Raw genomic sequence first — 26,221 nt, forward strand, 5'->3', positions numbered from 1 at the left:
AGAGATTGTGCCTTGCCTGTGGTTTGAGCACCTTCTTATGACAGTTTCCAAAATTCCCTGGGCATTATTTTGAAATTTGCCCAAACTGAATGCCAACTAAAGAATTTAAAGCCTACAGTCTAAAAGCTGGGCAAAAGAAAAAAAAAAAAAAAGATTTGCAGCTCTTTGAATGATTTTAGTATAGGGGCCAAGCATTGAGAAAGGCATAGAACAGTTTACACTATGTTGCCTTCAAGCTTTCTGACCCAGTCAGCTCCTGCTCCTTCTGCTGTGTTTGTCCAGGTGTGTTCTCAATTCCTGGTGCAATGGACAAATCTGCTGTCGAGGCAGCAGAAAGAGGGTGCAGCAGTCTATCTTGCCATTGTGGAGAGATTCTTTAAAGGGAGTCCATTATGTTATGGATGCTAGTCAGTTTGCAGAAATACTAAGGCCTGGCAGATTTTTATGAACCTTACATGAACTATGAAACATCCTTAATGCAAAAGTTTACTTCACTATCAGAACACAAGGATAACAAATCTCATTGTCTTTGAAAATACTACACAGCAATTATGGAGTGAGTATGTGCATGTGTGTGTGTGTAAGGGGTGAGTTGGGAATGTCAGTGATTAGGAACATGAAATTTGTGATTGGAAAGATGGCAACAACAGAGGAGGCCAAAAGCCTGTATGATGTTGGTGATAAGTATCTGGAGGAGCATGAAGAGTGATTCAGTTGCTTTGATGAATTATTCTGCACTACAGACTCTCCAGTAGATATGATTCTTCAAAGAAACTGAAGACTTCCTCTCCTTTGCTCAGTCACCTGTCAAAGTGCTCTTCAGACATCAGTACTTCTCTGGTACTCTTCTCATGCAGTTCATTGAGACCACTGCCTTTTTATTTTCTTCAAAGATATTAGAACATAGGAGTGATTTCCAAGGTCCATTGCCTCATTCTGAACCAGTGGCAATGTTATCAATTTATCATATGTATTAGTAAGACTTCTTCCTTTCCAGTTTTTGATTCAGGTTTTAGCTGTGGAGAAGCTGTTTCTATATGGTTTTGCACTGCCAGTATGGACTATGTCCTTTGCTCCAGCTGAAGTGTGTTTTCAGGAGGAATAGATCCCTTACTCCCCATGGGAATCTTCGCCTAACACTTCTATCATGATCAAAGGCCTTATTAGAGTCCGTTTAGAGAAAGAAAATGAAGAACTAGAAAGGCTGCATAGCCTTGCTTTGCTTTCTCTGTTGCAGAGACTTTGAGTTTGTGACACCTGTGCATCTGTCAGTCACTGCCTTTGATGCAGATCCTTCAAATGTATGCTCATGTGACCAAAACCCAGGTTTGCCAAGGCTAAACAAGGAATAGAGAGCACACCTGGGCAAACATGGGAGGAGGGCATGGTGGGACAGGGTCAGAGAGATCTCCCCGGTGCTGGCCCCAGTGCATGCAGCTCCTGCCAGAAATCTGCCAGCATCTGGACCTCTCTGGCTGTGATTTGTGATAGATCTGGCTCATGCTTTTTGTAGGAAAATCTGGTTTTAGACAAAAAATTTGTAAGTTTGCCTGGCAGACTCTTTTCTGTCGTTCTAAGCAATAGGAAAAGAGGCAATGGGCAGAAACTGATGCACAGGAAATTCCACATGAATATGAGGAAGAACTTCTTGACTGTGCAGGTGACTGAGCACTGGAACAGATTCCCCAGAGAGGTTGTGGAGTCTCCCCCAGTGGAGATAGTTAACAACTGACTAGATGTGCCCTGGGAGGAGTCAGCTGTAGCACGGAGGTCGGACCAGATGACCCATGGTGGTCCCTTCCAATCTGAACCATTCTGTGATTGCCACTCTCAGGAATGTGACCTTTTTCTTTGAGGACACAAAGAGACAAGAATGGGGAGAATGTCTTCATCAAAATAAAAAGTGTCCAGTCTCCCTTGCCAAGGAGCCTAACAGTGATTTAGATCAACACAGAGTTTACTTCTATCAGCCTCTGGCCAGTTATCTCAATCAACTGAACAGTGAGATGTTCACTTGAGACAAAGGCAATGCTAGCTAGCACTAACATCCTGTACATAATGTGGAGCCCTCATGGTACATGCCAGTCGTCCCAACTCCATCTGGGAACAGACTATGGAGAGCCTTGGGAGCAGGACTCCTGAGTTAGCTGGACATTTCTGTGCATCCTGCTGTTTTTGCCAGGTGAAGCTATCCCAACTGACTGCTTGAATAACATCACGCTGGGATGCAGGCATGGAAAGCTTAGGCTGCATTGGCACTATTAAACAGCACTGGGAAATATTTCCAGGCACAGAACTGTATCTGTCTATATTATCAGGACAGTCCCTTGTACATCTCATCTCAGGCTAACTAATGCTGTCTCACACAAGGCTCAAATGTAGTTTGTGGACTGCTCACAGCAGGCACTTTATGTGGTGACTGTGCTTTTCTGGAGGCCAAACTGGTTAACTAGGACAACTAACTACCCACTGTACAGGCTGCCATCAGTGCTTACAAAATGTCCCATGTATTTAATTTGTGAGTTTTAACCTGACCCTCAGGTTCAAAAGCAGAACCAAAAGGCTGGATCACTGTATCCCGGTATGCCAGACCTTTCAGACCCAGAATAATGAAGACTTGGAAGCTGTTCCTGAGGCCCCCTCCTTGCAGATGGTGCCATGGCTAATGGGTGTTGCAGGGCACTGGTGGAGGCCTCTGTGGGCCAGTATTTGTTTCAATTTTCCTTGTGGTGTGCAGGGAAGGAAAAGGCAAAGCTCATGAGCAGTTGCTGGCTGGTGGCAGTGCTGCGGCAGCATGTCCTTACATACATGGAAGGATTTGCTCCATTCTCAAGCCAGACAGCCTGAGGAGATCCACATCCCCCTACTCTGATCCAGAGCTCCTGAGCTCTGTCCTGAATGAGGACACCGCCATGTGCAGGGGGCAGCTCTTGCTGCAGGCTGCACAGCAGCAATCCATCTCCAGCTGAAACAAAGGAATGCAAGTGACAAGTGATCAGGACCTGGCCTGGGTCACTGATCAGCAAAGTTCTCACTGTTTTTTTTTTTTTGCTGTGGGAGGTCCATTTGGTCAGGTGTCTCCATGGCAGCCTTGCAGGAGGGGATGTTCTGAACTGGTGGCTGGCAGCCAAAGTGGCTGCTATTGGCTAAGGGGCACTAGGCACAGTACACTTATCCTTACAGCTGCTGTGTGGAACCTTGGGAGAGAAGGGGAGGTTGGGAGAGGCTGGCTACTCCCCACATCCCACCTCTTCATTTAGACTGTGCTAGAAAGAAATTATCTCCCCTATAAACAGCCTCAGAGATTTCAGAGGAAGAGAGCCATTTGAGACTGGGTAGGAAGAACTCCCAGGATGAGGATAGCCATCCTCCTGAGCCTTCTGTTCCATGCTGCAGCTGCTTCTCACCAACTGTGAGTGATGCTGAACTTCTATTTCAGTCTCTTTCATCAGTCTAGCTAGATGGACCACATCCCATGCCATCAGCTCTCATGCTTCCTGCTCTATCAGGTCACCACAAAGAGTAGCTGAATCATATACCTTGCGTCCCGTGCCTTAGTTTGGCTCCTGCAGGTCAATACAAGCCAGTTTTTTTGGGGTCTTCCAGGTTAGACCTGAGGCCCAGAGATGTTTGCTCTGCAGTTGCAATGCCAGATCAAATCATTGGTGTCTAGACTGCAAGGTTATGAAACCATTTCTGAAGATTGCATGGGATATTTTTGGAGAGTTCAGGAAATTACTGGAATAAGGGGTTAAAAAAAGATTATAGGGCTATACTTAAGCTAATCAAGCAGAAACTATTTCTCAAGTTTCAGTGAAGCAACAACTTTGCTGGGCTCACTGTTGCTTTTGAATGTTGATGGAAGCCACAGCACATTGCTGGGGGATTCTGCAGTAGTGGACCACAGCAGGGCAGCTTTCTTATACCTCTTGAGACCTCAAACTGATACCACCTCTGCTGTCCTCCCCCACCACAGACATTACCTGGTGGTGATCCCTGCAGCTCTCCGGTACCCATCCACACAGGTTGCCTGCCTCCACATCACTTGTCATGAAGCAAAAATTCAAGTGAATCTGGCCTTGGAGCGCTCTGCAGGACGGGAGCTCTTAATGCAAGAAACCATCCAGAAGAAGAAGACTTTCCTGTGCACTAAGTTCTGGGTGAGCCACCCTAGGCAAATTACATCACTGATTTTCCTTTCAGGAAAATGCTTGTGTCACTCCCTAACCGGGGTGACATGGGTGGGATCTACTTTGTCTTGGTGTGAGCCTTTCAGGAAGGGGAATGGGTGATGCCCAGGGATGCACAGCCCAACATAGTCTGCTGGTTAGCACTGAATTTCCTTTCTGAATCTAATTTTGAAATGAAATTTACATTTGTTAAAATCTGCCAGAGTTCTGGATACCACCTATGTCCTTCTCCTCCACTACAGACCAGATGAAGCAGCTTTAGCCCTTTCTGAAGGACCTGTGCAGGTTCATATCTAAAGCTTGGGGAAATGGTGTCTTGCAGGACATATTGCAATTTCTGTAGTACCTGAAGTCAGGCAGCAACTCAACTCTTGGGAGCTACTGAAGACTAGTTGGATGGAAATAAACATGCTTGTTTTTCTAAACAGCATCTTAGAGGTTGTTTATTGTTGGTGAGAACTTAGCAAAGATCTGGGATGAGGCAGACACGTCTAAAAGCAATATCCCTTCTGTTATACTGTATATTCTCTGCTGAGGCTGCTGGGGTCTTTGGCATCCAGAGTCTTTCTGGTTGTGTTTTCTACTTTAGATTTCTTACTTGCTGGGTAGTTCTGAAAACTTAGCATTTGAGACTGTGCAACTGCTTGATCTCTCTCTTTTGATTCTCTGCTACCATCTCTCACCTTCCTGTCATCTTCCCATCTTCCTGAGCAAGGAAGACTCAGAAGTGTCAGGTGCTTGCTTGTCACCAGTGGGAAAAAGGGCAGATTCCATGGTATTCAGGGCTCCTGCCGTTCATGTAGGACAGTTTGAGATCTGGATGTGATCTGGCTTCAGAGGTTGTTGCTGATTGTTCCCTTCTGGCACAGTGGGAGGGAACCAGTTAGCTGTTCCATTTTACTCTCAGAAGATTACCTGGGGCCTGTGTGCTCTCCTCTCTCTGTCTGTACAGGTTGCCCCTCCAGCTGATGGCACAGAGGAGGTTGCCACTGTAAAACTGACCATCACAGGAGATGGGGTCAATGTTGAGGAGCAGAAAAAGGTCCTGATCTGCAAGGCCAGGAATGGCACCATCATCCAAACAGACAAGCCCATCTATGAACCAGGGCAGACAGGTGAGATGCAAATGGGAGCGGCTGAGGGTTTTTGCTGGCTGCACTATATGGAAAGACTGTGATGCCCTGCAATGTATGAACAGCCCTAGCAGAAGGCTTTGAGATCACATCTCTTGCTGTGTGGTGTTTTCAGTGTTTGTGCTGTCTGGCTTGTGATGACTGTGGAGTTGTAGGAGGCAGTAGATAATGATAACCATGTCCATGGTACCTTACATGTGGGAATGTTCACGTCAGATGTTACCAGAAATGTGTCTACAATGGAGACAGGAGCTGGGGAAGCACATGAAACAGTGGTCTGTAGGGAAAAACTGAGATCTGGTAATACATTCCCTGATTTCCTTGTCTTCAGTGAAATTTCGCATTGTGACTCTGGATGAGGAATTCCTTGCACTCAACGATTCGGTAAGTGAGTCCTGGGGGCTGTGGAAGAGGCTGCCTTGTACCATGCATGGATCCTACCTCTTTTCCACCCTGTTCATCTGCCAAAGCTCCAACTTTTCCATGTTCACCCCTGGCAGGCCTTATGAGTATGCAGAGGGACTGCCAGGGAGATGGCAGAGGTGGGCACGTCTCTTGCTCATCTTGGTAGAATAGTCACACAGCTGCAAGTAGGGGACATATTGATTCCTGATGTAATGGTGTCACAGGGGGAGTGAACAGATTGTAAATTAGGTTTTCCTTCTTGTGGGGAAGGGTGCTTTTAGTCTGCACCCACAAGCTGGAATTTGGGAAATGCTGCTTAGACATTAGGACAAACTTTTTGATTGCAACAATGTGGAAATGTGTCCAGAAAAGGCATTTTCATCATTGGAGATGTTCAGTACCCAGCTGGAGAAGCCTATGAGCAATCTGCTCAGGAAGACATGTTTCAGCAGGATGTTGGATGAGGTGGCCTCCGGAGGGTCTTTCCAAATAATGTGATCCTATACCTCTGTAACCCTCTTAAGGCCATACCTGAACCAGAGCTAGGCTTGTTTGGGTACTGAATTCTGAGATTTTTTGTCAGGAGGTAAGCAAGTACTGTGTGACCTCCAGATTGGTTTTTCCTTTCCCTTTCTTCAGACCCTACTGTAATGAACCCACCTGGTATTTCTACTTTTTGGTAGCATTTGTTTTACTTTGTATTTTTGTCAGTGCTCTTTAGTTTCCAAATCACCAGTTGCATGTCCTTCAGAGAGGGCTCTGAGTCTGAAGTACCTTGTGTATGGTGCTGGCATGTGTTTCTCTCTTCTAATGTTTGTGCATTTTTTCCTCCCCAGATTTCCCTGTTTCTCCTGGTGAGTGATGCTGAAATCTCGTGTTAGAGTAATGGTGATGGCAGTCATTTCACTGTGATGTGCATAGTCAGTTTCTGGTAGATATTACAGACCTTAGAATGGAATAGTAGAGCTTCTTTTTTTTTGCTGGATGTTAAATTATTAAACTAACATATTTCTTTCAGTTTCTTTTTAATGTACTTCTTTGAGGTTATGCTTCCAGGCACTTCAGTAGAAATCTGTTGTTCTAGACTTGCAAGAGAATAAGTAGAAAACTTAGATGCTTATGAAAGAAAGTTAGAACTGTGAAGAATCTTTGCTTAAAATCAGAGTTTAAATAAGTGTAGAAGGAGGCTCAGATGCTGGGAGCAGAATCTGAGCATTATCATGTCATCAAAATTTCCTGATCAGTCTATACCAAACCTCATTTCCTTAGCTATAGAACCTGGTAGTCTACAATAGTGAAATCCTGAAGCTGAGTTTCTATGGGATGTAGAGAGATCAGTGAGATGCTGGAACAAATCCTTCTTTCTTGTGGGTGCAGGACCCTAAGAACAACCAGATAGAGCAGTGGCAGAACGTGGTCCCTCAGGATGGCATTGCAGACCTGTCTTTCCAGCTGAGTGACGAGCCCCTGCTGGGAACGTACGTCATCAACGTCACCAGCGCCAGAGCCTACGGCAGCTTCTCCGTGAAGGAGCGCGGTATGAGCACGGGAGGTTTGTCTGAGCTGCTGACAGGACCTTGCCCTCCTGTCCAGGCAGCAGGGTGTTTATTCCTCAGTAGCTATCCTAGGGGCAAATGGAAAAATTGGTAGCATCTGTCATAGAAAAGAGTCTGAGCTGAGGTTCAGGAGAGGAGACCTCTTTGGGACCTTGGCTTAGCGTGTGGGAGGAGTGTTGTGCATGGCCCCAGACCTTTGACACAGCTGATTCCTATGGATCTCGGAGTCAGATAAAACAGGGCAATTTAGGATGGAATTTTCCAGAGAATATGAAGTCCAGTGGCCCCTCCCTTCACTTAAATTCCCTAATGAACTGTATTGGGAGGCCAGCCTCCTCTCAGTGACAATAGCTGTCAGAAGTACCAGGGACATGGGCATGTTTGGTTTTCATTTGGGAAGGAGCAAATCATCCAGGGCCTACGCACAAGTCTGTTAAAGATACATGGAAAATCTTTCCTTTCCCCTTCCCATCACCTACCTTCTTCATTTCCTATCCCTTATTCCACCATTGTCTGCCTTTATGTTAATTCTTTGTGAAGGCTGTCCCTGGCTTGTGTTTCCTACAGTTCTCTGTTTTTGCCTTCCAGTGCTGCCAAAATTTGAAGTGATCTTTGAGGCGCCAAATCAGATTTACGCACTAGAGGCAACCTTCCCATTCCGGGTATGTGGCAGGTGAGGATTCTGACTGGAGGGATGGCCCTGTGCTCTTTCTGGCCTGATGTGCACAAGCTGGATGGGTAACCATGAGGAGCTAAAGGGCAAGTCTACTACACTTCAGTCGCAGGAAGCCAGAAATTTCCATGGCAGCTGTTTGCACCCTGAGGCAACACAAAACATTCCTGTAACTATAATTCTGATACTCTAATGCCTCTTTTCTAAAAACACTTCACAAATCTCCACACACAAAACCTGAGGGAACAGCCTACCCTTTGACAAGCAACTGTTTGTGGGACTGGTCATAGCCGATATGTGGTGTTCATCTCTCTGATGAACAAACTCATGGGAAACAATGGGAAGCTTTTCCATATTATGCTCAAATGGAAACTAGAGGGAGGCAAAAAGGAATTTCCCCGGGTATGATCCAAGGACAACACTACAGTTAGCCCCATGTAAAGGTGATTTTTTAAAATAGAAGGCACTTTCTTAATCACCCATGTTTCTGCTCATTAGATGATGAATGCCTTTAGCACATCCTGGGGTTATTGCAGGTGATGCTGATATATAGTGCAGTCAGTACCTACAACACTCTGGTTACCAAAAATAATTTTGTTTGGTGCTAATAATATCACAAAGTGATCTCCCAACACTGCACAGCCATGGCCTGGCCCTACTTGCTGGGTCAGGACTCCTGGGCCTGCTGTATGGCTGCCACTCTTATGCTATACTGTGATTATCTGGCAGTGAGTGGTCTCTGGGGATATGCAGAGCAAGCCATGTGTTCTCCCACTGTGTGTGACCGTCTCTTCCTTTTCCTGCTCCCCCAAACAGATACACTCATGGGAAAAGCGTCCAGGGGATGGTTCACGTGAGCCTTTGTCAGAGGATAGCCCCATTCCTGCCCACTGCTTCCAAACCCGATCTCTGTTACAAATTCAGCAACCAGGTGAGATGCTTAGGAAGAGCTGAGCCATATTCAGAGGCATTTGTGCTCAGCCTCAGGGTAACACAAGGCTCCTTTAGCTGAAGGAATAGCAATTTTTTTGGCTGCTTGGCTACTGCTACCCGTGCTCCTCTCAGCAGCTGTGCTTGATGAGGGCGACTGGACCTCATCATGTGCCTGCTCCATATCCTGGGCTGCAATGCCAAAAGGAAAAGCACCCTGAGAGCAGGGGTTTCGTGCCGCTGCTCCTCTGCCATGTCCATAACTTCCAGTCCAAGTGCCTCGCTCAGACCTTGCTTCTTCTCTCTGTACTTCCAGACAGATGAGGCAGGCTGCTTCTTCGCCAACGTCAGCCTGTCCTCCTTCAGCCGAGACTTCCGCTACTATCGGGACAGCATAGCCGCAGAGGCCTCGCTGGTGGAGGATGCCACAGGTAGCTCTGGAATTTCTGGTGCCTGGGAGGAGGAAGGTGAAGGTGTGCTAATCTGACCAAAAGCACTGGAGCCTTTCAGGCTAGCCAAGGATCTGAGCCCATTGGGGTCTGCTATGTAACCTCACAGACTGAGACAGAGACAGCAGCTCTCGATGGCGTGACACACTCACTCTGAGTGTGGTGTCAGGTGGTGAGGCTCTCTAAAAGTTGGAAGTTAAATGGGAGAAAGACCAGATACCCAGAATCTTGGGCAGATCACCACTGAGATGTGAAAAGTGTGTGCAACTGAACATGTCCATCCCTATTACCAGTGGGTCACTCTGCAGGGAAATTGCTGAGGAGTGCTTGGCTTTCTTGCTCCCTCTCTCATGTTTCTGTCTTTCTGCTTTCATTCAGAGATACAGGTCAATGCTTCCCACAAATTACTTATCTCCAGGATTGGTGGGATGGCCTTGTTTGATGATGTGAATTCTTACTACCACACTGGACAGATGTACAGAGGAAAGGTAATTCCCAGTTTCATTTCTTTCTGAGCAATATTTCACAGTAACCTTTACTTACTGTCTTTTCTGATTCCATCTCCAGCCAGGGGCTTGGGAGGGCACAAATGACTCCCAGAGACAAAACTCTGGAATTGTCCAGTGTCAGAATAACACCCAAGACTGCCATTTACCAAATTACCCATGACAGGGAGCAGCTGTGGGCTTTAATATGTGGGGTCCAAACCCAAACATTTGGAATTTCAGAAGCCAAGAAGTTTTCTGCTTTGAAGGAGTGGAGAGCATTGGAGGTTGGACCAGATGACCCATTTCTGGTGGGTCAGAAGGGTTGGAAGGGTGATCCCTTTCTGGTTTGAAGGGTGATCCCACCCAATCTTACCCATTCTGTGATTCTATGATTGTGTGAATGAACATGATAGTGCAAGTGGTAGTATAACAGGAGCAGTGACAGTGTTGATAAAATTATTAGTGACTGAGTGATCTTGCTGTCTTTGGAAATACTTCTCCTGACTTGGGGAAACCAGAGATTCTCTCTGCTAATTAGATTCTTCTGCACTTCTCTTGCTCCCCATGATATTCTCAGATTAAAGTAATTGATTACCAAGGTAAAGCACTGAAGAACAAAGAAGTCCTCCTTGTAGTAAACTGCGCCGACCAGCAATTTAGGCAGAAATACACCACTGGGGATTCTGGAACAGCTGCATTTAGCCTGGACACTTCTGCCTGGAACAGCACCTTGGCTTCCCTGGAGGTAAGTGAAGAAGGGTGTGTCTTGTGGCAGGGGTATCTGTGCATGTCAAAGCTATTTACTGCCACACAGACATCTTCCTTGTTCCTTCCTGTGGGAGAGTAACTCAAACCTGAAACACCTCAGCATGTTCTAGATCTCGGCTGAGATCTTGGCTCTCCCTCTGAGAGCTTATTCTCCAGGTCCTGGTTGCTTTCCTCATGAGCTCTCCACAGAGAGACATGTCATTGGCGTGGCTCAGATCATCTTACAAAGGTGATTTGCAGCTGACTTGTTTAACTAGAGAAATAAACTGGTTTGGGTTTTTTTGTCTCACCAGGCAAGTGTCCTGCATCAAGATTCAGACAGAGAGCCTGGGACGGTTGACTTGAGTTACCAGCGAGCCTCTTATTTCATACATCCCTTCTACAGCACCAGCAGGAGCTTCCTCTCTATCATCCGTGTGCCAGAGACAATGCCCTGTGGTAAAACACAGGCTGTCCAGGTGGACTTCAGAATTTATGAGGAAGACCTGGAACATGGGCCCAAGCGTGTCATCTTCTCCTACTTTGTGAGTTTTTGGGGAGGCACTAGTGGGTGACAGCTGAAGGCCCAAGATCAGCATCTCTTAGAGGTTCAAGCCTGATATTTGATAGTCTTGGCTCAGGCCAGGGGGGGGAGTTCCTTCAGTCATCATGGAACTGGATCCTGGTTTTGATTCTGGTACTGCCGTAACAAATAGCAACAAAGGCAGAACCTTTCTTTTAGGCTCTGCACAGGTGCAGGGCAGGTATTTGCCTTACCTATCCTCTCCCACATCACTTCATGCCTGAGCTCTCCTTTCTAGCTTACTAGAGAGCAAGTAAAGCTAATATTCCTTCCCCAACCCCCATTTAATCTCCCAATTTAATTTCAGGGTTACTTTGATCTTCTTAGTGATCTCAAAGGCTCTGTGACTATGTGACCATCCCTTGTGTTCTTTTTTAGGTCACAGGGAAAAGAGGGATAGTCCATGCAGGTCAGCAGACTGTTTGGGTTGGGCTGCCAAGAAGTAAGTGCACTCCCCAGTGTCATGTCTAGCAAGCACTCAGTGGTCTGTGGCATCCAGTCTTATTTGGATAAGTGGTGTAAGCCTCCCTGCAATGCAGGGGTGGCTCACCACTCGTGCACTGCATCAGAGCACTGTGCCTTTCCAGATTTCATGTTCCCTTTGCCCTCCTGCTTTGTACCAAGAGAAGAATACTCAGCATTTCCCTGGCCATGGGCTTATCCTCTCTTATCTTCAAGTCTCCTTTTGCTGCTGCTCCTGCAAGCAGCATTAAACTGTAGCCTTACCCTCCATAGCCACTGTGCCTAAAATTAATCTGGGTCATTAGGATGCCACAGTTTATAATTTTTATGACTGTTGACCCACTGTTGACTATTTCTACAGCTCTTGTTTTTTAAAACCCGAATTATAAATATTTTGGGAAAAGGTCGCTGCTTTGTTGGTGATGGGATGGGAGATGTTGGGTGAGAGGAGGTTTTGAAAGATATCTGAGGCTCTTACTCTGTGGAGCCAAGCTTGAACTCCAAAGTACCATTTTGTGTCCCCAAGGCAATAAACAGAAAAGTCTTTTCCTGGTCTTGAATACCAGATCCAGAGATGTGTTGATTGTTTCGGCAGTCTCCAGAAATCTCTTTGGCCTTGAAAGACTTCAGTAAAGGAGGAGAGGATTTAAGTAGGCACACGCAGAATGGCAAAGATGATCAGACTCTATTTTCACTACCAATCTACTTTCTCTTATTCCCTCTCTTCTCCATCTAGTGCTGGAAGGCTCCTTCTCCATCCCTCTTACGTTCAGCTTGACCTATGCCCCAGCTCCAAGACTTGTTGTTTATGTCATCTTCCCTAATGGAAAAATCATTGCTGATTCTGCCATCTTCAGTGTCTCCACGTGTTTCAGAAACAAGGTAGGGTTTGTGTCTGAGGCTATGACTTAATGTGTGAGCAGGGACGTGTCTGCTGCAATGAAAGGAGAGCTGTGCTGCTGTGTCTGGCTGATACTGTGTGTGGTGCTGTCACACGAACTGCAGTTTGTGATTGGTGAGGTGTGCTGTGATGTTTGCAAAAAGTGTGTGCTCAGCATTGTGGGGGCTGCTGCAATGCCTGGGAAAGGCAGAGAGTTGCTGTCTGTCTCCATAGGCAACTGCAGCCTGGTAGGATCATAGATAATCCAGCCTAGCACAGGTCATTTGTGTGGTTCTCAGGAGAGCTCAGGGCTGCTCTGCTGCTGCAGCAGACAACTAGAATTGCTAGTATGTGGTATTGGGATGACATCTGAAAGTGGATGAAGGAAGAAGTGGATTTTACTGGCCATCCAGAAAGGGCTGAGTGCATCTGGCCATTGTAACATCCTAGGGAATCTGCTTTCTTGGCTATCTTGAATCTGCTTTCTTCACTCCCAAGGTGAATTTCTGAGAGGCATTACCCCTGCTCCACTCCTCCACAGCTGTTTGTCTGCCATAGACAGTCAGATTCAATCAAGAACAGGAGGAGTTTCAGGAAACTGAGGCCAATCCCACAAAGAGCCTGGAGATAAGGACTAGGTTTATTTTTGATCTGGGGCCCCAGAAGAAGGGGCTTCATAAGACAGGTGTGAGGTGTGTGACCAGGGCTGGCTGGTTTGCTGGGTGAAGAAGAAAGAACTGTGCTCTGACACGGGAATATCTATGTGCACACTGATGGCTCCCCCTCTGGCATCTTTCCTGTTAGAACCTCAGTCTGGTGTTTTTAATACCTTCTGGGAGTCTTGGGAGGTTCCTTGGCTCTCTGTCCAAGGCAGGTTGTTGGAAACACTCTTCATGTCAGTCCCTTTCCTGCTTGGGAAGTGGTAGGGTGGCCACCTCTAGCAATGTCACTCAGGCATTGCCTGCATTCTTCCCATCCAGGTGGAGCTGAGCTTCTCAACGCCAGAGACTCTTCCTGGCTCACAGGTTGGCCTCCGCCTGCAGGCAGCTCCTGGCTCCACGTGTGCTGTCTGGGCTGTGGATCCAAGTGCCTTTTGGATGAAGCCAGGAAGAGAACTGAGCAGCCACTCGGTGAGCGAGCCTTCTCTGACTTTTTCCCTTCCCTCCTGACAGCAGGTGGGAGGGAGGCCGCCTGTGCAGAACTTAACTGCAGAAAACTGGAGGGATCAGCAGTGCTCTAGTGTGGATGGGTGGGGATTAGGGATTAAAGAAGAGGTTGAGCATCACTCAGTGGTAAAACAGCTTCTGGGCTGGCACTGTCAGAGGAGAGCCCTGGAAGAGTGACAGCAATCCTGGGCTTTCTGGCATGTGTTCATACACAGTAGCCAGAAGCAACTCAAACAGGCCTTGGATGCGCAAGAGGAAGGGAATGCCAGGTTTAATTTGCACTAATTTTTTTTCCCCTTGCTTTCTCAGATCTTTGGGCTGTTCCCATCTGTTTATAACTCCAGGTATCCTCGCCAAGTGTCTGAAGATGATCGTTCATGTGGGTTCCCAAATTCTGATGAGCCTGATGTGTTTACAGCATTCAGGGTAAAAATGGTTGATTTGGTGGGTTGAGATCACTCATGAACTGAGGGAAATGTGGCCCCTAGCTTTACCAATAGCCAAGGTAAATATCCACTACAGACAGGACAGTGAACAGGTGCAGTTTTGGCCCTTGTTACTCGTTATTTGAATAGGTGACTTGAAATGTATAAGGAAAAATCATTGTGTGGTTGCCACACTTGGGTTGTGTGACTTAGGATGCCATGGATTATGCATTACTTTAATTGGATTTCACACAATTTGTTTAATCTTCATAGCATGAGCAATTGCACCCTGCAGGCAGAGAAGGCTTGGTACCCAAATGACCATATGTTTGAAAAGGAATAAATTTGGCTGACTCAGGCCAGATGAATTACCTTAGAAGACCTTGTTTGCCCATTGCTGGGAATCTGAATTATTCCTTCTTAAAATGAAGCAAAAGAATAGACTGAACAGCCAAGCCCCACTGCATGAGGGGATAGGAAGGCACAAGGGCAGAGGGCAGAGAGGAGAGGACAATCTTCTGGTGATTAATTTTTCCCTACAGGAAATGGGGTTGAAAATTATGTCCAACACCAATATCAAGAAACCCAGAGTATGTCCAACCACTCCATTGACAACTATACTGCAGGAAAGAGGAACGTCTATTTCCAGGCCAATGCTGACATTTGCCCAGCCCCATAAAGTGTATAACAGTAAGCATTTGACAGCTGTTTCTTCTTACATGGGAGGCTAAGAAGCATCTCTGACATTTGAAATGAAGCAAGGGATTTTAAAATTTGGGACATCACATTTTGTTCTGTTGCCATGCTTCCCAAGAGCTGACTGTGTTTGCTGCAGCCTGTGTGCTGGAGCTCCTCTTCTCTTAACCAGGACCCGAGGAACCTGTGGTGACTATAGATCTTTGCTGTTTCCAACAGAGCATCTGACATCAACCTATCAGCCCACTATGTTTCCACCTTTTTATGCAGCTGAGGAGAAAGCACACAAGCATTTTCACCAAACCTGGTTGTGGGATTTGTATTCTGTGGGGTGAGTAAACTGAGCAGTGGGGGTTTGGTCTGGGTCATTTTTTGTGGCTGGGAGTGGCAGCAGATGCAGCTGAGTTTAGATCATAGGCAGCTGTGCAAGACACTAAGGACATGTATTGTGAGGCTCATACCTGTAGGCTGTTCATTTTTGGAGCTGGTGTATTCATTAAATGTATTTTCCTCTACTAGAAAAGAGGTCTGGTCATCTGTGAGAGGTGGCTGGCATAGGAAGAAAGAAAAGCATGAGGAGCAGCAAACCAGCTTAGTTTACTGCCTAAGCTCTGCTTTTGGTAGTACTTTGGGCTTGCATTTCCCAAAATGTACTCGCAGATGTATCCTGGTATCCAGGAGGAGCTCTGTCCATAGAAGTCCTTCCCAGGACTGAAAATTGCGTCCTGTGAGAAAGGCTCAGTGTGTACACAGGGTCTGCCAAGAGAGCTTTTGGGGATTTTTCATCTGAGACTTCAAGATCTTCCTGTGTGTTCTCTGAAGACTGAAATATGCTCAGGCCAGATCCTGAGCATATTTCCCATCAGTATCTACCCTCTCTCACCTCCACTGTCCCTACAGATATATCCACATCTTCACCCCTAGCGGCAGGTATTTCCTCTGTGACTTACACACCAACCTGATCTGAGCCACCAAAAGTTTCTGTGTTGTGTGTGTTGCCTTCCTGTACATGCATGGTGAAATAAGCCAAATAATACCAGTACCTTTAGCTATATCTGCTTTTTGTGTTGGCTGTGGTGGCAGCTGCAGAACAGTTTGCTCCTCTCAAAAGTTGTGATGTGTGCACAGGACAAGTCTGTGCCCTGTCCTCATGTTGGGCTTTAAGCTGTCAGTGTTTCACAGGACAGAGAATGGCTGGATCAACCTCATCTGCTAAGCCCTACTGCTGCTAGTCCTGTTGCTCTGTTGGTTTCTGGTTTGTGGTTCTCCATGTCTAGGCCAATAAAAATAAGACTGCTGACATCTGTAAGCCACTTTCACATGTGTAAAGGTGAAGTGCTGTCTGTGATTGATGACATCTTGCAGCCATGTAACCCACTGACCCAAGTGTTCTGTTGAAATAAGTGCCTGAGGTGGGGTCCCCACTTCTACAAGGACTTGCTTGTAACCCTGCAAGGGCTGCAAGTTCAGTATGGGCTGGACTGAGGTGAGGGGATGGGGTGCTCTGCAGAGAAGAACACAGAGCAGATCACCTGGTATGGCATCATTCATGTAAATGCTTCTGCTGCTGTCCACTTCTCTCCAGCCCCAGTGGGAACAAGAGTATCACTGTCACTGTGCCTGACGCCATCACAGAATGGAAAGCAGGAATGTTCTGCACAGGACAGAACGGCTTTGGGTTTGCTCCAGCCTCCCGGTTGATTGTTTCCAAGCCCTTTCTTGTAGAGCTGCCACTGCCATCTTCTGTGGTCCAGGGTGAGACCTTCAACTTGAAGGCCACAGTCTTCAACAACCTGCAGCAATGCATGAGGGTAGGTGAGCCCTGAGAGCTCTGCAAGGAAAGCGGGACATAGCTGACACCTTAAAGGGACCTTAAAGATCATCCAGTTCCAAATCCCCTTTGAGAAGTCATGGCAATTCAGTGATGTTCCCGCTGACTGAAAAAGGCAAAACATTATCCCTGCTTTTAAAAAGAGAAATAAGGAAGTACCCTTGACATGCTTGAGAGTTGGGCCTGTGCAAACCTCATGAAGTTCAGCAAGGCCAAGTGCAAGATCCTGCACGTGGGTTGGGGCAATCCCAAGCACAGGCACAGATGCACTTGTTGCCCTTGATAACCTTGTCCAGGTTTGCCAGGACCTTAGCTTTCCCCTGACTAATCAAACAATCTGTGTGTATTCCTCTCAGGCTGCATCCCTACTTCCACCCTCTGTAGGCTTCCTTTTTGTGTTGTTGGTGTTTATTTATTGTCACCTGCCACCCCTTCTGCCCCTTCAGATCCAAGTGACCCTGGAGGAGTCTGCACACTTCCAGCTGAAGCCATGCAAAGGCTGTGCCTACAGCAGCTGCTTATGTGCCGGGGAAGCCAAGACCTTTCAGTGGAGTGTCACAGCTGAGCAGCTGGGTGAGAAGCACAGGGAGATGGGGTGGTGGAATTGGGAAGGGATGGGACGAAGGTGGAGATGTTTTCTAGGAGCTGACATAGAGTGAGGAGCTGTTTGCTCTGTTACCCAGAGTATTTATTTGCACTTTTCCTGTGGTCATGGTTACTCACAAGCCTGTGCGAGGAGGTACAGAAACATACAGGGCTCTGATCAAATTTTTTGTTATCAGCAGGTGATGTCTGTTGTATTAACAGGAAGTGTTTCCTCAGAAAGTGTCTTATGCACCTAAATGTGTGTTATTTTCAGGGCTCATGAACATCACCCTCAGCACAGAGGCTGTGGCCTCCAAAGAGCTCTGTGGTGAGGAGATACCATTTGTCCCAAAACAAGGACAGAAAGACACGATCACCAAACTCATTCAAGTCCGGGTCAGTCAAGCTGTTCTGTTACCTAAGCCTCAAAGTAGGCTTTGTACAATTCCCAGATGTTGTGTGTGTTAATTCTGGGAGTTACCCTTTGCTATTCAAAATGTGCAATTATTCTCAGGGCCTGAGCTGGGGTCAACCATGAGGGCTGATGGATGTAGAAGGTAAAGGGATGTCCTCAATTTCATACCATGGGAAACTTTAAACACTCTTTTATATCCTTGCCTCCTGAGTTCTCTGCTGAATCTTATGGCACCATTTTCACAGATATTCAGAATTTAGGATATTCTGAAAATGCATGCTGGTTTCTGACCTGAAGTGAAAATGGTGGCAAGTAGTTTGTATTTTTGTGTGATAGTGATGATACTCCAGCTGGCTGTCCACCCTGAACCAGGAGTCTGAACATACCTTTTTTCTAATCCACTTGTAATCCCATTTCTCCCCATGGTGCTCATTAAAACTCTACTTTTATGTGCTCCAACAGCCAGAGGGAGTGTTGGTAGAAAAGGCTCACAGCTCCATCCTGTGTCCCGAAAAAGGTAGATGGATTATTTTCTTCTTTCACCCTGTTCAGCCTCCTCTTCCTGCCTAGCCACCTTCTGTGTAATTCCACTTGTTGAACAATTTTCTCTGTCTGCACGATGAAGCTACAGAAGTGTACTCTAATTGTGGTGCCATCTAGGGCTTTCCCCTAGGCAGGGATGTGGGGAGGTCTGCTCTTTAACCATCAACATCCCTGGCTCTAATGTGACAGCTTGAGGCCTTTTTCACCTGTGGAAATAAAACCAAACTACTGAACATGGTGAGACTGGAGGACATGTCTTAGGATTGCTGTTCCTGTCTTGAATTTTATGTTGTATGATGGGGCCATCAGCTGATTTTGAGAGCATGAGGAGCATTGCAACCGTAATCTTAAATGAGATGGAGTAACTTCTTTAGAGAAAAATAGGTGACTTTGACCCCTGAGGGTTTCCAGGAGAAAATCCCTCAACCTCTTTATAAAGAGAGGAGTTAGGACAGCACAGTTACCTTGAGGTGGATGGAAGAAATTAAGGGTGGAACGGGACATGGATTTTTGAAGTGATTTACAGTCTCTGTGACAGGAAAATGGGAAGGTATCACAGGACAGCCTTGAACATTTCTGGGTATTTTGAAGGCTTTTTTTCATCAGAATCTCTTCCTTTTTTGTTCTCCCCACACCTTACCTGACTGGTGTCAGGGAATCCAGCAGAGGAGTCTGTGTCCCTGGTGTTACCTCTAAATGTGGTTGAAGGTTCAGTCAGAGCCACCGTCTCAGTCACCGGTAAGGAGTTAAACTATGGTAGTACCCTTGCAAATCCCATATCTCTGAATTCAGCCCTAGGAAAGCCCAAATTCCCCCCCCCCCCACCACTTCTGAGTTTTCCAGAGTTCCACTACCATGTTTTTCTCATGTGTGTGGCTGTGTTTCCTGATTACTGACAACCTAAAACACACAGTAAGGGAGAAAGTCTTAATGAGCTTCCATGTCAGGATGGGAATGTGTACAGCTCATATGAGGGGCACAGTGGAACTGGAAAGGTGGCTGGACAGAGGTGTCCCCACACTGCTGTGGGGGCCTGCCTTGATTGGTGCGCTGCTGGGAATGGTCACAGGTAGGAGGAGGTGGATCCTACTGCCCAGGAGGTGGTCAGGGTGCTTATGTTGTTTCTCAGGGGACCTCATGGGGATAGCACTCCAGAACCTGGACCACCTGGTGCAGCTGCCCCATGGCTGTGGGGAACAGAACATGGTGCTGTTTGCCCCCGTTGTATATGTGCTGCAGTACCTGGAGAAGACGAGGCAGCTGAGCCCTGAGATCAAGGACAGGGCAACAGGATTCCTGCGCAATGGTGAGTACAACAGACCCACCTTGTCCCTCTGCCTTCCCCTGTGTCCAACAGACCCAGGTTCCTACTCCCCTTTCACCTGGAGCACTCAATCATCCCATTCCTGCACAGCCATTTCATTCCAAATCCCACTGTGAGCACTCATGTCCTCTCCTGCTTCCCAGGGTACCAGATACAGCTGCAGTATCAGCACCCCGATGGCTCCTACAGTGAATTTGGTACCAAGGATGAATATGGGAACACTTGGTAAGCCCTGGGCTCTCTCCCTGCTGTCTACCTGCTCTCTGACAGCCAGGAGGTGGGCAGCTTTCTGCTTCCAGCATGAAACCCCTTGCTGTCCTATTGGCTCCAAAGTGTTCTAGAAGCTTTGCGGACTAGGGCACCCCAGTCCTGGGGATGAGCTGATCTCGAACCAGCGCATTAGAAAATAGTGCAATAGGTAAAGAGAGATCCACCAGTTTCAAACTCCCACTTTTTTGCCCTCAACTTCTGCTTAGATTCTTTCTTTCCACACATTCTTCCTTCTCTTTGATGCACTCCACCTCTCTCTGATTCTCTCTTCCTTCTTTCATGCCTTTTTTTCTGTTCTCCTCAATCAGGCTGACTGCATTTGTGGTTAAATGCTTTGTTCAAGCCAAGCCATACATTTACCTGGACAACCAGATTATCGAAGCTGCTCTCACCTGGCTGGAATTCCATCAGCTTCCCAGTGGTTGCTTCAAAAACGTGGGACAACTTTTCCACACATTCATGAAGGTAGGAGCCAGTGCGCCTTGAAGGACAACACAAAGCAGTTCTTGCCAAGTGTGCTGGTAATTGTTTAAATTCACTTGCCTGTGTTGTAGTGCTTTCTTGAGAGGGAGCAAGCCAGGGATAGGTGAGACCTCTCCTGAAAAGCTTCAGTATTTGCCTATTACTTTTCCCAGCTTTTTGGATGTCTATGCTTTTTTTAGGGAGGTGTAGATGGGGAAGTCCCCTTGGCTGCCTACATCACTGCTGCATACTTGGAGGCAGGAGCAACACCAGAGGTAAACACTGGGATTCTTTGCCATGCTTTTGCCTTAAGATCTGAGTCTTAATTAGCTTAGTGGTAGCACTTGGGGCAGGCACCTTGGTGGGACTTGTGGGCAAAGTAATTGAGTGAGTGAGGAAGATTTTACAGCTTTTCAGAAAAAACTCTTTCTTTGAGGAGGACATCCCTGGCAGGGAGAAGGTGAGGTTAAACTACTGGGAACCACTGGACTTCATGGCTAGATACAGTGCTGGCCATTTCCCAGGAATGAGCTGTTCATTCCTGCTCCCTCCACCTCCCATCCCCTTGCTGGTCCTACCCAGCTGAAGGCTGATTCTGAGGTGGGTGGATCTGCTCCCACAGTCAAGTAAACAGACATAATTTACCTCCTAATAGGGTTTAGCTTCACAAATAAAGCAGAAGTCTGGGAGAGGAGTGCTGTAGGGCAGCTGGAACTGCATGCTTAAGTAATGACAAATAAGAGTGAGCTCTTACAAGTGCTAAGGATTGTAGCTAGTGACTAGACTGTGGTACAGGCAAATAAAAAACCAATTAACTTGATGGAGAAACACAATTGTAGACACTGAGAAGTGAAGTTCTCTGGAAATCAGAAAAGTAAGTGAAAAAGCAATGCTTTTCAGTGGAAGGAAAAGCAGTGCGCTTAGGGAAGAAAAAGGAAAACAGATAGAAATTAACCTCCTTTCTGGCGATATATGTCCTTCAGGTCATCCTTTTTCACCATAAACCCAACTGTTTACTGTGGAAGTGAATTAAACACAGCTGCCCTGCTCAGCAGGCTATGTGTACTCATTAGCAGTTGTGTGGTTTTGCTGTTGTTGTCTTTGGACTGGGAAAGAAAGACATGGTGGCGTTATTCCCTCAGGAAAGGTGTTCATTTCATTGAGAGAGCACTGCTGAAGCCCAAAACCAGCTCAGGGCAGGCGTGGGGGTGTCTGTCAAGCACCTTCCACCAAGGGCTGAAGACACTGATAGAGAGAGTGGAGGTGTGGGCACAGAGTCACCGGAGTGAATGAATGGGGTGCTTTCTGTGCTGGCACAGAAATGTGTGCACGCTCTGCTTGTGTCCCAGGGCCTGCCTGGCTGCCAGGGTTTGTGTGTGACCAGCAGCGTGCCCCTCTCTCCTGCAGAGCTCGGTGGTGCGCAGGGCTCTGGGCTGCATCGCTCCTGCCCTCCCCAGAGCTGCCAGCACTTACACCCAGGCCCTGCTGGCTTACACCTTCGCCCTGGCTAAGGACGCTCGGCGCACCCAGGAGCTCCTCGATGTGCTTGGCCGAAAGGCCATCAGAGCAGGTACGGGGGGCTCGGTGCCAGGGGGACATCAGAGGAGGGACAGGTGACCTTTCTGAGCCCTTGGTATGGCACAGCCCGGGAGGATCACAGCCTCACCCTCTAGGCTCTTCACTAAGGAGAGTTTTTAGACATCCGCTGAATGAGCTCATGGTGTGTGCTGCCAACACTGTGGTGTGGGTGCTGATTTCCTTCAGATCTGTTGTCCTTTTCTGGTGCCTGAAGCGGAGGTTGGGGTTTGGGAGACTTGGGCATTCTTGTGCAGGACTGCAAAATGCCAGAGAGGAAAGCAAGCTGCCCCACGTCTTGTTAGTCCCTGACAGGGCTGGCCAGTGGATGGCTGGCTAGTATCATGTAGTTATGGACCTAGCAAACAAGGCAATACAGAATTTGGACAACTGGGAGGTAATGTATATGCAGATTATTGGCATATTAGTTTTTGTATGTCACCTTGGTATGGAATATAGAATTTTAGGTATTGCAAAATACATTGATTTTTAGCTGCCCTGATTATGTGATGACCCAACCAAAAGGTGTTTACCCAATGGTCTCTGCAGACACAAGCCACTGTGTCTAGAAGGCTAGGCCACAAGAGTTCTTCCCTGACATCCCTCAAGATTCCCTCTACTACATTCCTTTCACAGATGGGCAGATCCACTGGAGTCAGACGTCTTCCAAGCCCAGAACCAGTACCAGCCCTTGGTCACAGCCAGTGTCTGTAGATGTGGAGCTGACAGCCTATGTCCTCCTGGCCCTGCTCTCCAAGCCAAATGTCACAGAGTCTGACCTCGCTACGGCCTCTGGCATTGTGGTCTGGCTCACCAGGCAGCAGAATGCCTATGGAGGCTTTGCCTCAACACAGGTAACTCATGGCCAGGGAAGGGGATGTTTCTGGAGAAAGAACCTCTGCAAGATATGCACACAATGTATGCAAGTGTAAATGCTTTGGGCAAAGGAGCCCTTGGATGTGCAGGTCCTCACGATGCTGGTTTCAAATGTCCCTGGATGTCAGAGATGTAAATGTAATTGTGTTTTCCTTTTCAGGACACAGTAGTGGCCTTGCAGGCACTGGCTAAGTATGCAGCACTGACACACAGCACACAGGGGGATGCAGAGGTGAGGGTGAGGTCCCTTGGAGGCTTTGGGAAGAAGTTCCAAGTCTCCTACCAGAACCGGCTGCTGGTGCAGGAGGCGGCACTGACAGAGGTCCCGGGCAAGTTCTTGGTGCAGGCCCACGGCAGCTGCTGTGTCTTTACTCGGGTAGGTTCCCACAGGTCACCTTCCTGTGACCACCCTCATCTCCTCATCTTGTCAAAACCAAAACTCTGCTGCGCCTCTGTGGAAGGAAATGTGTGTTGACTGTGGGAGGAAACAGACAGAACCTGCCCAAATATGAGGACCATGGTGCTTCCATGGCTCTCAAGAGTACTGAAAGATGAAAATGTTTTATAGTAGCCCCACTGCTGTGTGTCTGACTTGCACAGTCTCAGGTGAAAGTTTGAGAAGGAGCCCATAGAAGGTTTCCAATCTGAGTGACCTTTATTTTGGGTACTGGGATGAGTGTGCTTACTGCATATCATTTATCCATTCACTGTCTGGGGTCCAATCTTGAGCAGTCAAGTATCCAGTGGGGAAAAAAAAGGTGTCATAGATGATATCAAGCTAATTATCAATGTCTTGGTCTGTCTTTTTGTCTCTCCCTGCAGATGGTGCTGAGGTACTACACACCCTCCCCACAAGACTCAACATCCTTTGCCTTGCAAGTGAAAACTGAGCCAGTCAATTGCACCAAGGACAACACACTCTCTGTTACTGTCCATGTCGATGTCAGGTAACTCTAAAAATCTTGTCCCACTTAAGAAGGAAATCTGGGCATGGCTGGAGAGCTGAGAGGTGCTTCTTGGCTGCAGTGGAGGCACCAGGCAGTTTCAGCAGGAGGCCCAGCTGGAGAGCCTTGGCTCTTGCTGGAGAGAGGTGTGCAGTGTCAGCTGAGCCTGGGGGCACTCAGAGCAGTGCAGCCATCCTCTGCGCCCTGTGAGAGGAAGCAGAGACTGCCTCGGCCCCAGCCCTGGCTGGGCTGCCTGCCTCAGGGCACTGCACACAGGGACTGGTGGTAAAGGGAAGGGAAAGCTGGGAGAGATTCTCTTTTTAATGTTCTTCCCCAGAGACTCTCTTTTTAATCTTCTCCCCCAGGTACAATGGGAAGAAATCCACTTCCAACATGGTGATTCTGGAGGTGTCCTTACTGACTGGGTTTGCCCTGGCTCCAGGATCCGGGGTGTCTGTAAGAAGTGTGGAATCAGGGTGGGGATGTGGTGTCAGTGGGACCATCTGTGCCCTAGGAGAGGGAAAGGTTGTATAGGAAGTTGTTGCTTGTCTCTTCAGTGAGCAATCTCACCATCCCTTCCCCTCTGCCACACAACAAATGTGAACACATACTGTTGGCTGTTTCTTGGAGTCTTGAGGATGGTAATACTTCTGACCCAATCAACTTAGCATACCCCTGTCAGCTAAGTACCCTAGGCTCTTGTCCTCGGGGTTTGCAGGAGCTGAGTGGCCCTGCAGGGAAATCAGTTTGAAGAGATAAGAGTCCAAAATACATTTGGAAGTGAGTGACTGAGAATCTGCCAACTCAAACTTAGATAAACCTTATTGGGATGTCTTAAAATTTCCTTTCAAAAGACAAAACTGAATTGCTTCCTCCTCTCTCCTGTCCTAGCTGCAGCATGGACACTTAGTGAGAAGAACTGAGAAAACACAAGGAGGTGTTGCCATCTACTTGGACAAGGTAACATCTGTGCTGCTAGAGAAGCTGCAAGAGTGAAGGGCACTGCCAGAGTTGTTGGGAGAATCCAGGACTGGGGCTAGCAGATGAGGATACTCAGGATTCATCTTTGAATCTACAGAATTGTTATTGTCAGTTAGTAGGATCAAATTCAGGTGAGGAATAAAAAGAACCACTCGTAAGTGAGCTGTCATTTATTTTCTTCCCCAGCTGAGCCATATCTCTGACACATATGTCCTGCATCTGGAGCAGGAGATTGAGGTGACCAACCTGAAGCCAGGCCATGTCAGGGTCTATGATTACTACAACCCAGGTCAGTGTGGAACTATGGGGTGCCAGAGCTGCCTGAGTGTTTGCACTGGGCTCTGTGCAAGGATAACTTAGATCTCTCCTGTTCTGTTGCAGAGGAGCAGGCCCTGGCTGACTATAATGTCTTCTGCATCTGAGGTAGGTGCAAATCCCTTCCTCAGCCCCCTGTACAGACCTTCCTCTGCCCCTCATCCACTTCTCTGTGTTCCATGGGAGCCCTGTGTATCTCTGATTCAGCATGTTCCCTTCATCTAGGATTGTATCTGAAACTCCCTAAGCAGAATTCATGGTACTAGTTTCAGCATATTATATTTGGGTATGGAGAGTTTCTCTTCCTGGGAAGGGGCTGAAGTAAAACAAAGGTAGTGGATCAAATAAAAAACCCCTTTCCTTTAGAATCCTTAGTAAGAGCCTGTGCTCCCTAGCTGTTAGCATCCCAAAGTTAATAATTTGGGTCACATTATTTGCTCTCTGAGTTACTCTCTCTTTTGCTGTTATTTCTCCAGGGACTTGGACTGCTTCATTACTGTCCACTGCTTCAACTCACAGGGATCCCTTAGTGCAAGATGCCTTAGAACAGTGGGGCTGCTGCATTATTTCTCCTGGTATAATGAAACACCTGGAAAGTCACATCTCAGGCTTGAGATTTTGCTGCTGGGACACATCTCAGGTTGGGTTTCAGGACTAATGAAACTCAACAGGACTATGCTGCTCATCCTGACAGCCATTACCTGGTGAATTTTTTGGGGTGTCTAATTAATTCTGATTGTTTTAATCTGGGATTTTCTTGCTTGCAAAAAGAATGAAAATAAAATACAAATCACAAATCTGGCTACTGTGGTGTGTGTTTGGACTCTGTGACAGCCTTTACCTGGGAAGAGTGAGCAGAAGCAAACTCTGTACCTCAGTCCTGTCGCTGGCATTCATTTCCTCCAGCAGTGCTGTGCAGCCGTCAGTATGGGGTGAGGCCTCCTAGTCCTGCATGGAGACTGATCCCACTGGGCATCATCTACTGCACTCAGATGTAGCTGAGCCATCAGGTCTTGGCTGCAGGTGCACTTTATGTGGGTGTGAATCTACCCTGCTGTGTATATCACAGACTGACTCTGTCCTTCTGGCATAGAAAGCAGAAAGGGAGTAATTTTAGCTTCTGCACCTCCTGTGGAGCTGGATCTTGCACAGGACAAGTCAAATATGAGTTGTCAGGAAGGGGTGGTGCCCTGGGGTTGAACCCCCTGCTAATGAGCAAGGAAAGTGAGCAGGGTCTTTTCTGCTCCACAAGGAGCTGTACAGGCAATTCAACAGCCAAAGAGTATGTGAAAATTCAACATCTATCACCGCTTTGTA

General features: G+C 47.3%; 1 protein-coding gene across 2 annotated transcripts; it reads left to right on the top strand.

Moving 5' to 3' along the window:
• The first annotated feature begins 304 nt into the window (after positions 1–304).
• LOC100225878 (alpha-2-macroglobulin-like protein 1) lies at positions 305–25,701 on the top strand. Of its 2 annotated transcripts, none has more exons than XM_072926469.1 (36): positions 305–3,412; positions 3,977–4,160; positions 5,143–5,305; positions 5,655–5,707; positions 6,565–6,582; positions 7,106–7,265; positions 7,873–7,957; positions 8,774–8,888; positions 9,204–9,318; positions 9,715–9,824; positions 10,402–10,569; positions 10,886–11,116; positions 11,533–11,596; positions 12,353–12,498; positions 13,477–13,626; positions 13,972–14,088; positions 14,630–14,777; positions 15,003–15,114; positions 16,369–16,594; positions 17,061–17,187; positions 17,474–17,595; positions 18,077–18,131; positions 18,812–18,895; positions 19,287–19,463; positions 19,625–19,706; positions 20,060–20,216; positions 20,414–20,488; positions 21,621–21,783; positions 22,425–22,642; positions 22,825–23,040; positions 23,487–23,611; positions 23,974–24,064; positions 24,506–24,568; positions 24,776–24,878; positions 24,971–25,012; positions 25,381–25,701. In XM_072926469.1, exons 1-35 carry the CDS (start codon positions 3,354–3,356, stop codon positions 25,009–25,011), a joined length of 4,323 nt encoding a protein of 1,440 aa, XP_072782570.1. In that variant the 5' UTR covers positions 305–3,353; the 3' UTR covers position 25,012; positions 25,381–25,701. The 2 variants fall into 2 exon arrangements, with proteins under 2 accessions (XP_072782570.1, XP_072782559.1); XM_072926458.1 differs by having other exon boundaries at positions 24,500–24,568; positions 25,381–25,556.
• Positions 25,702–26,221: the final 520 nt, after the last annotated feature.

Source organism: Taeniopygia guttata, chromosome 1, assembly GCF_048771995.1.
Source record: "Taeniopygia guttata chromosome 1, bTaeGut7.mat, whole genome shotgun sequence".
Lineage (NCBI taxonomy): Eukaryota > Metazoa > Chordata > Aves > Passeriformes > Estrildidae > Taeniopygia > Taeniopygia guttata.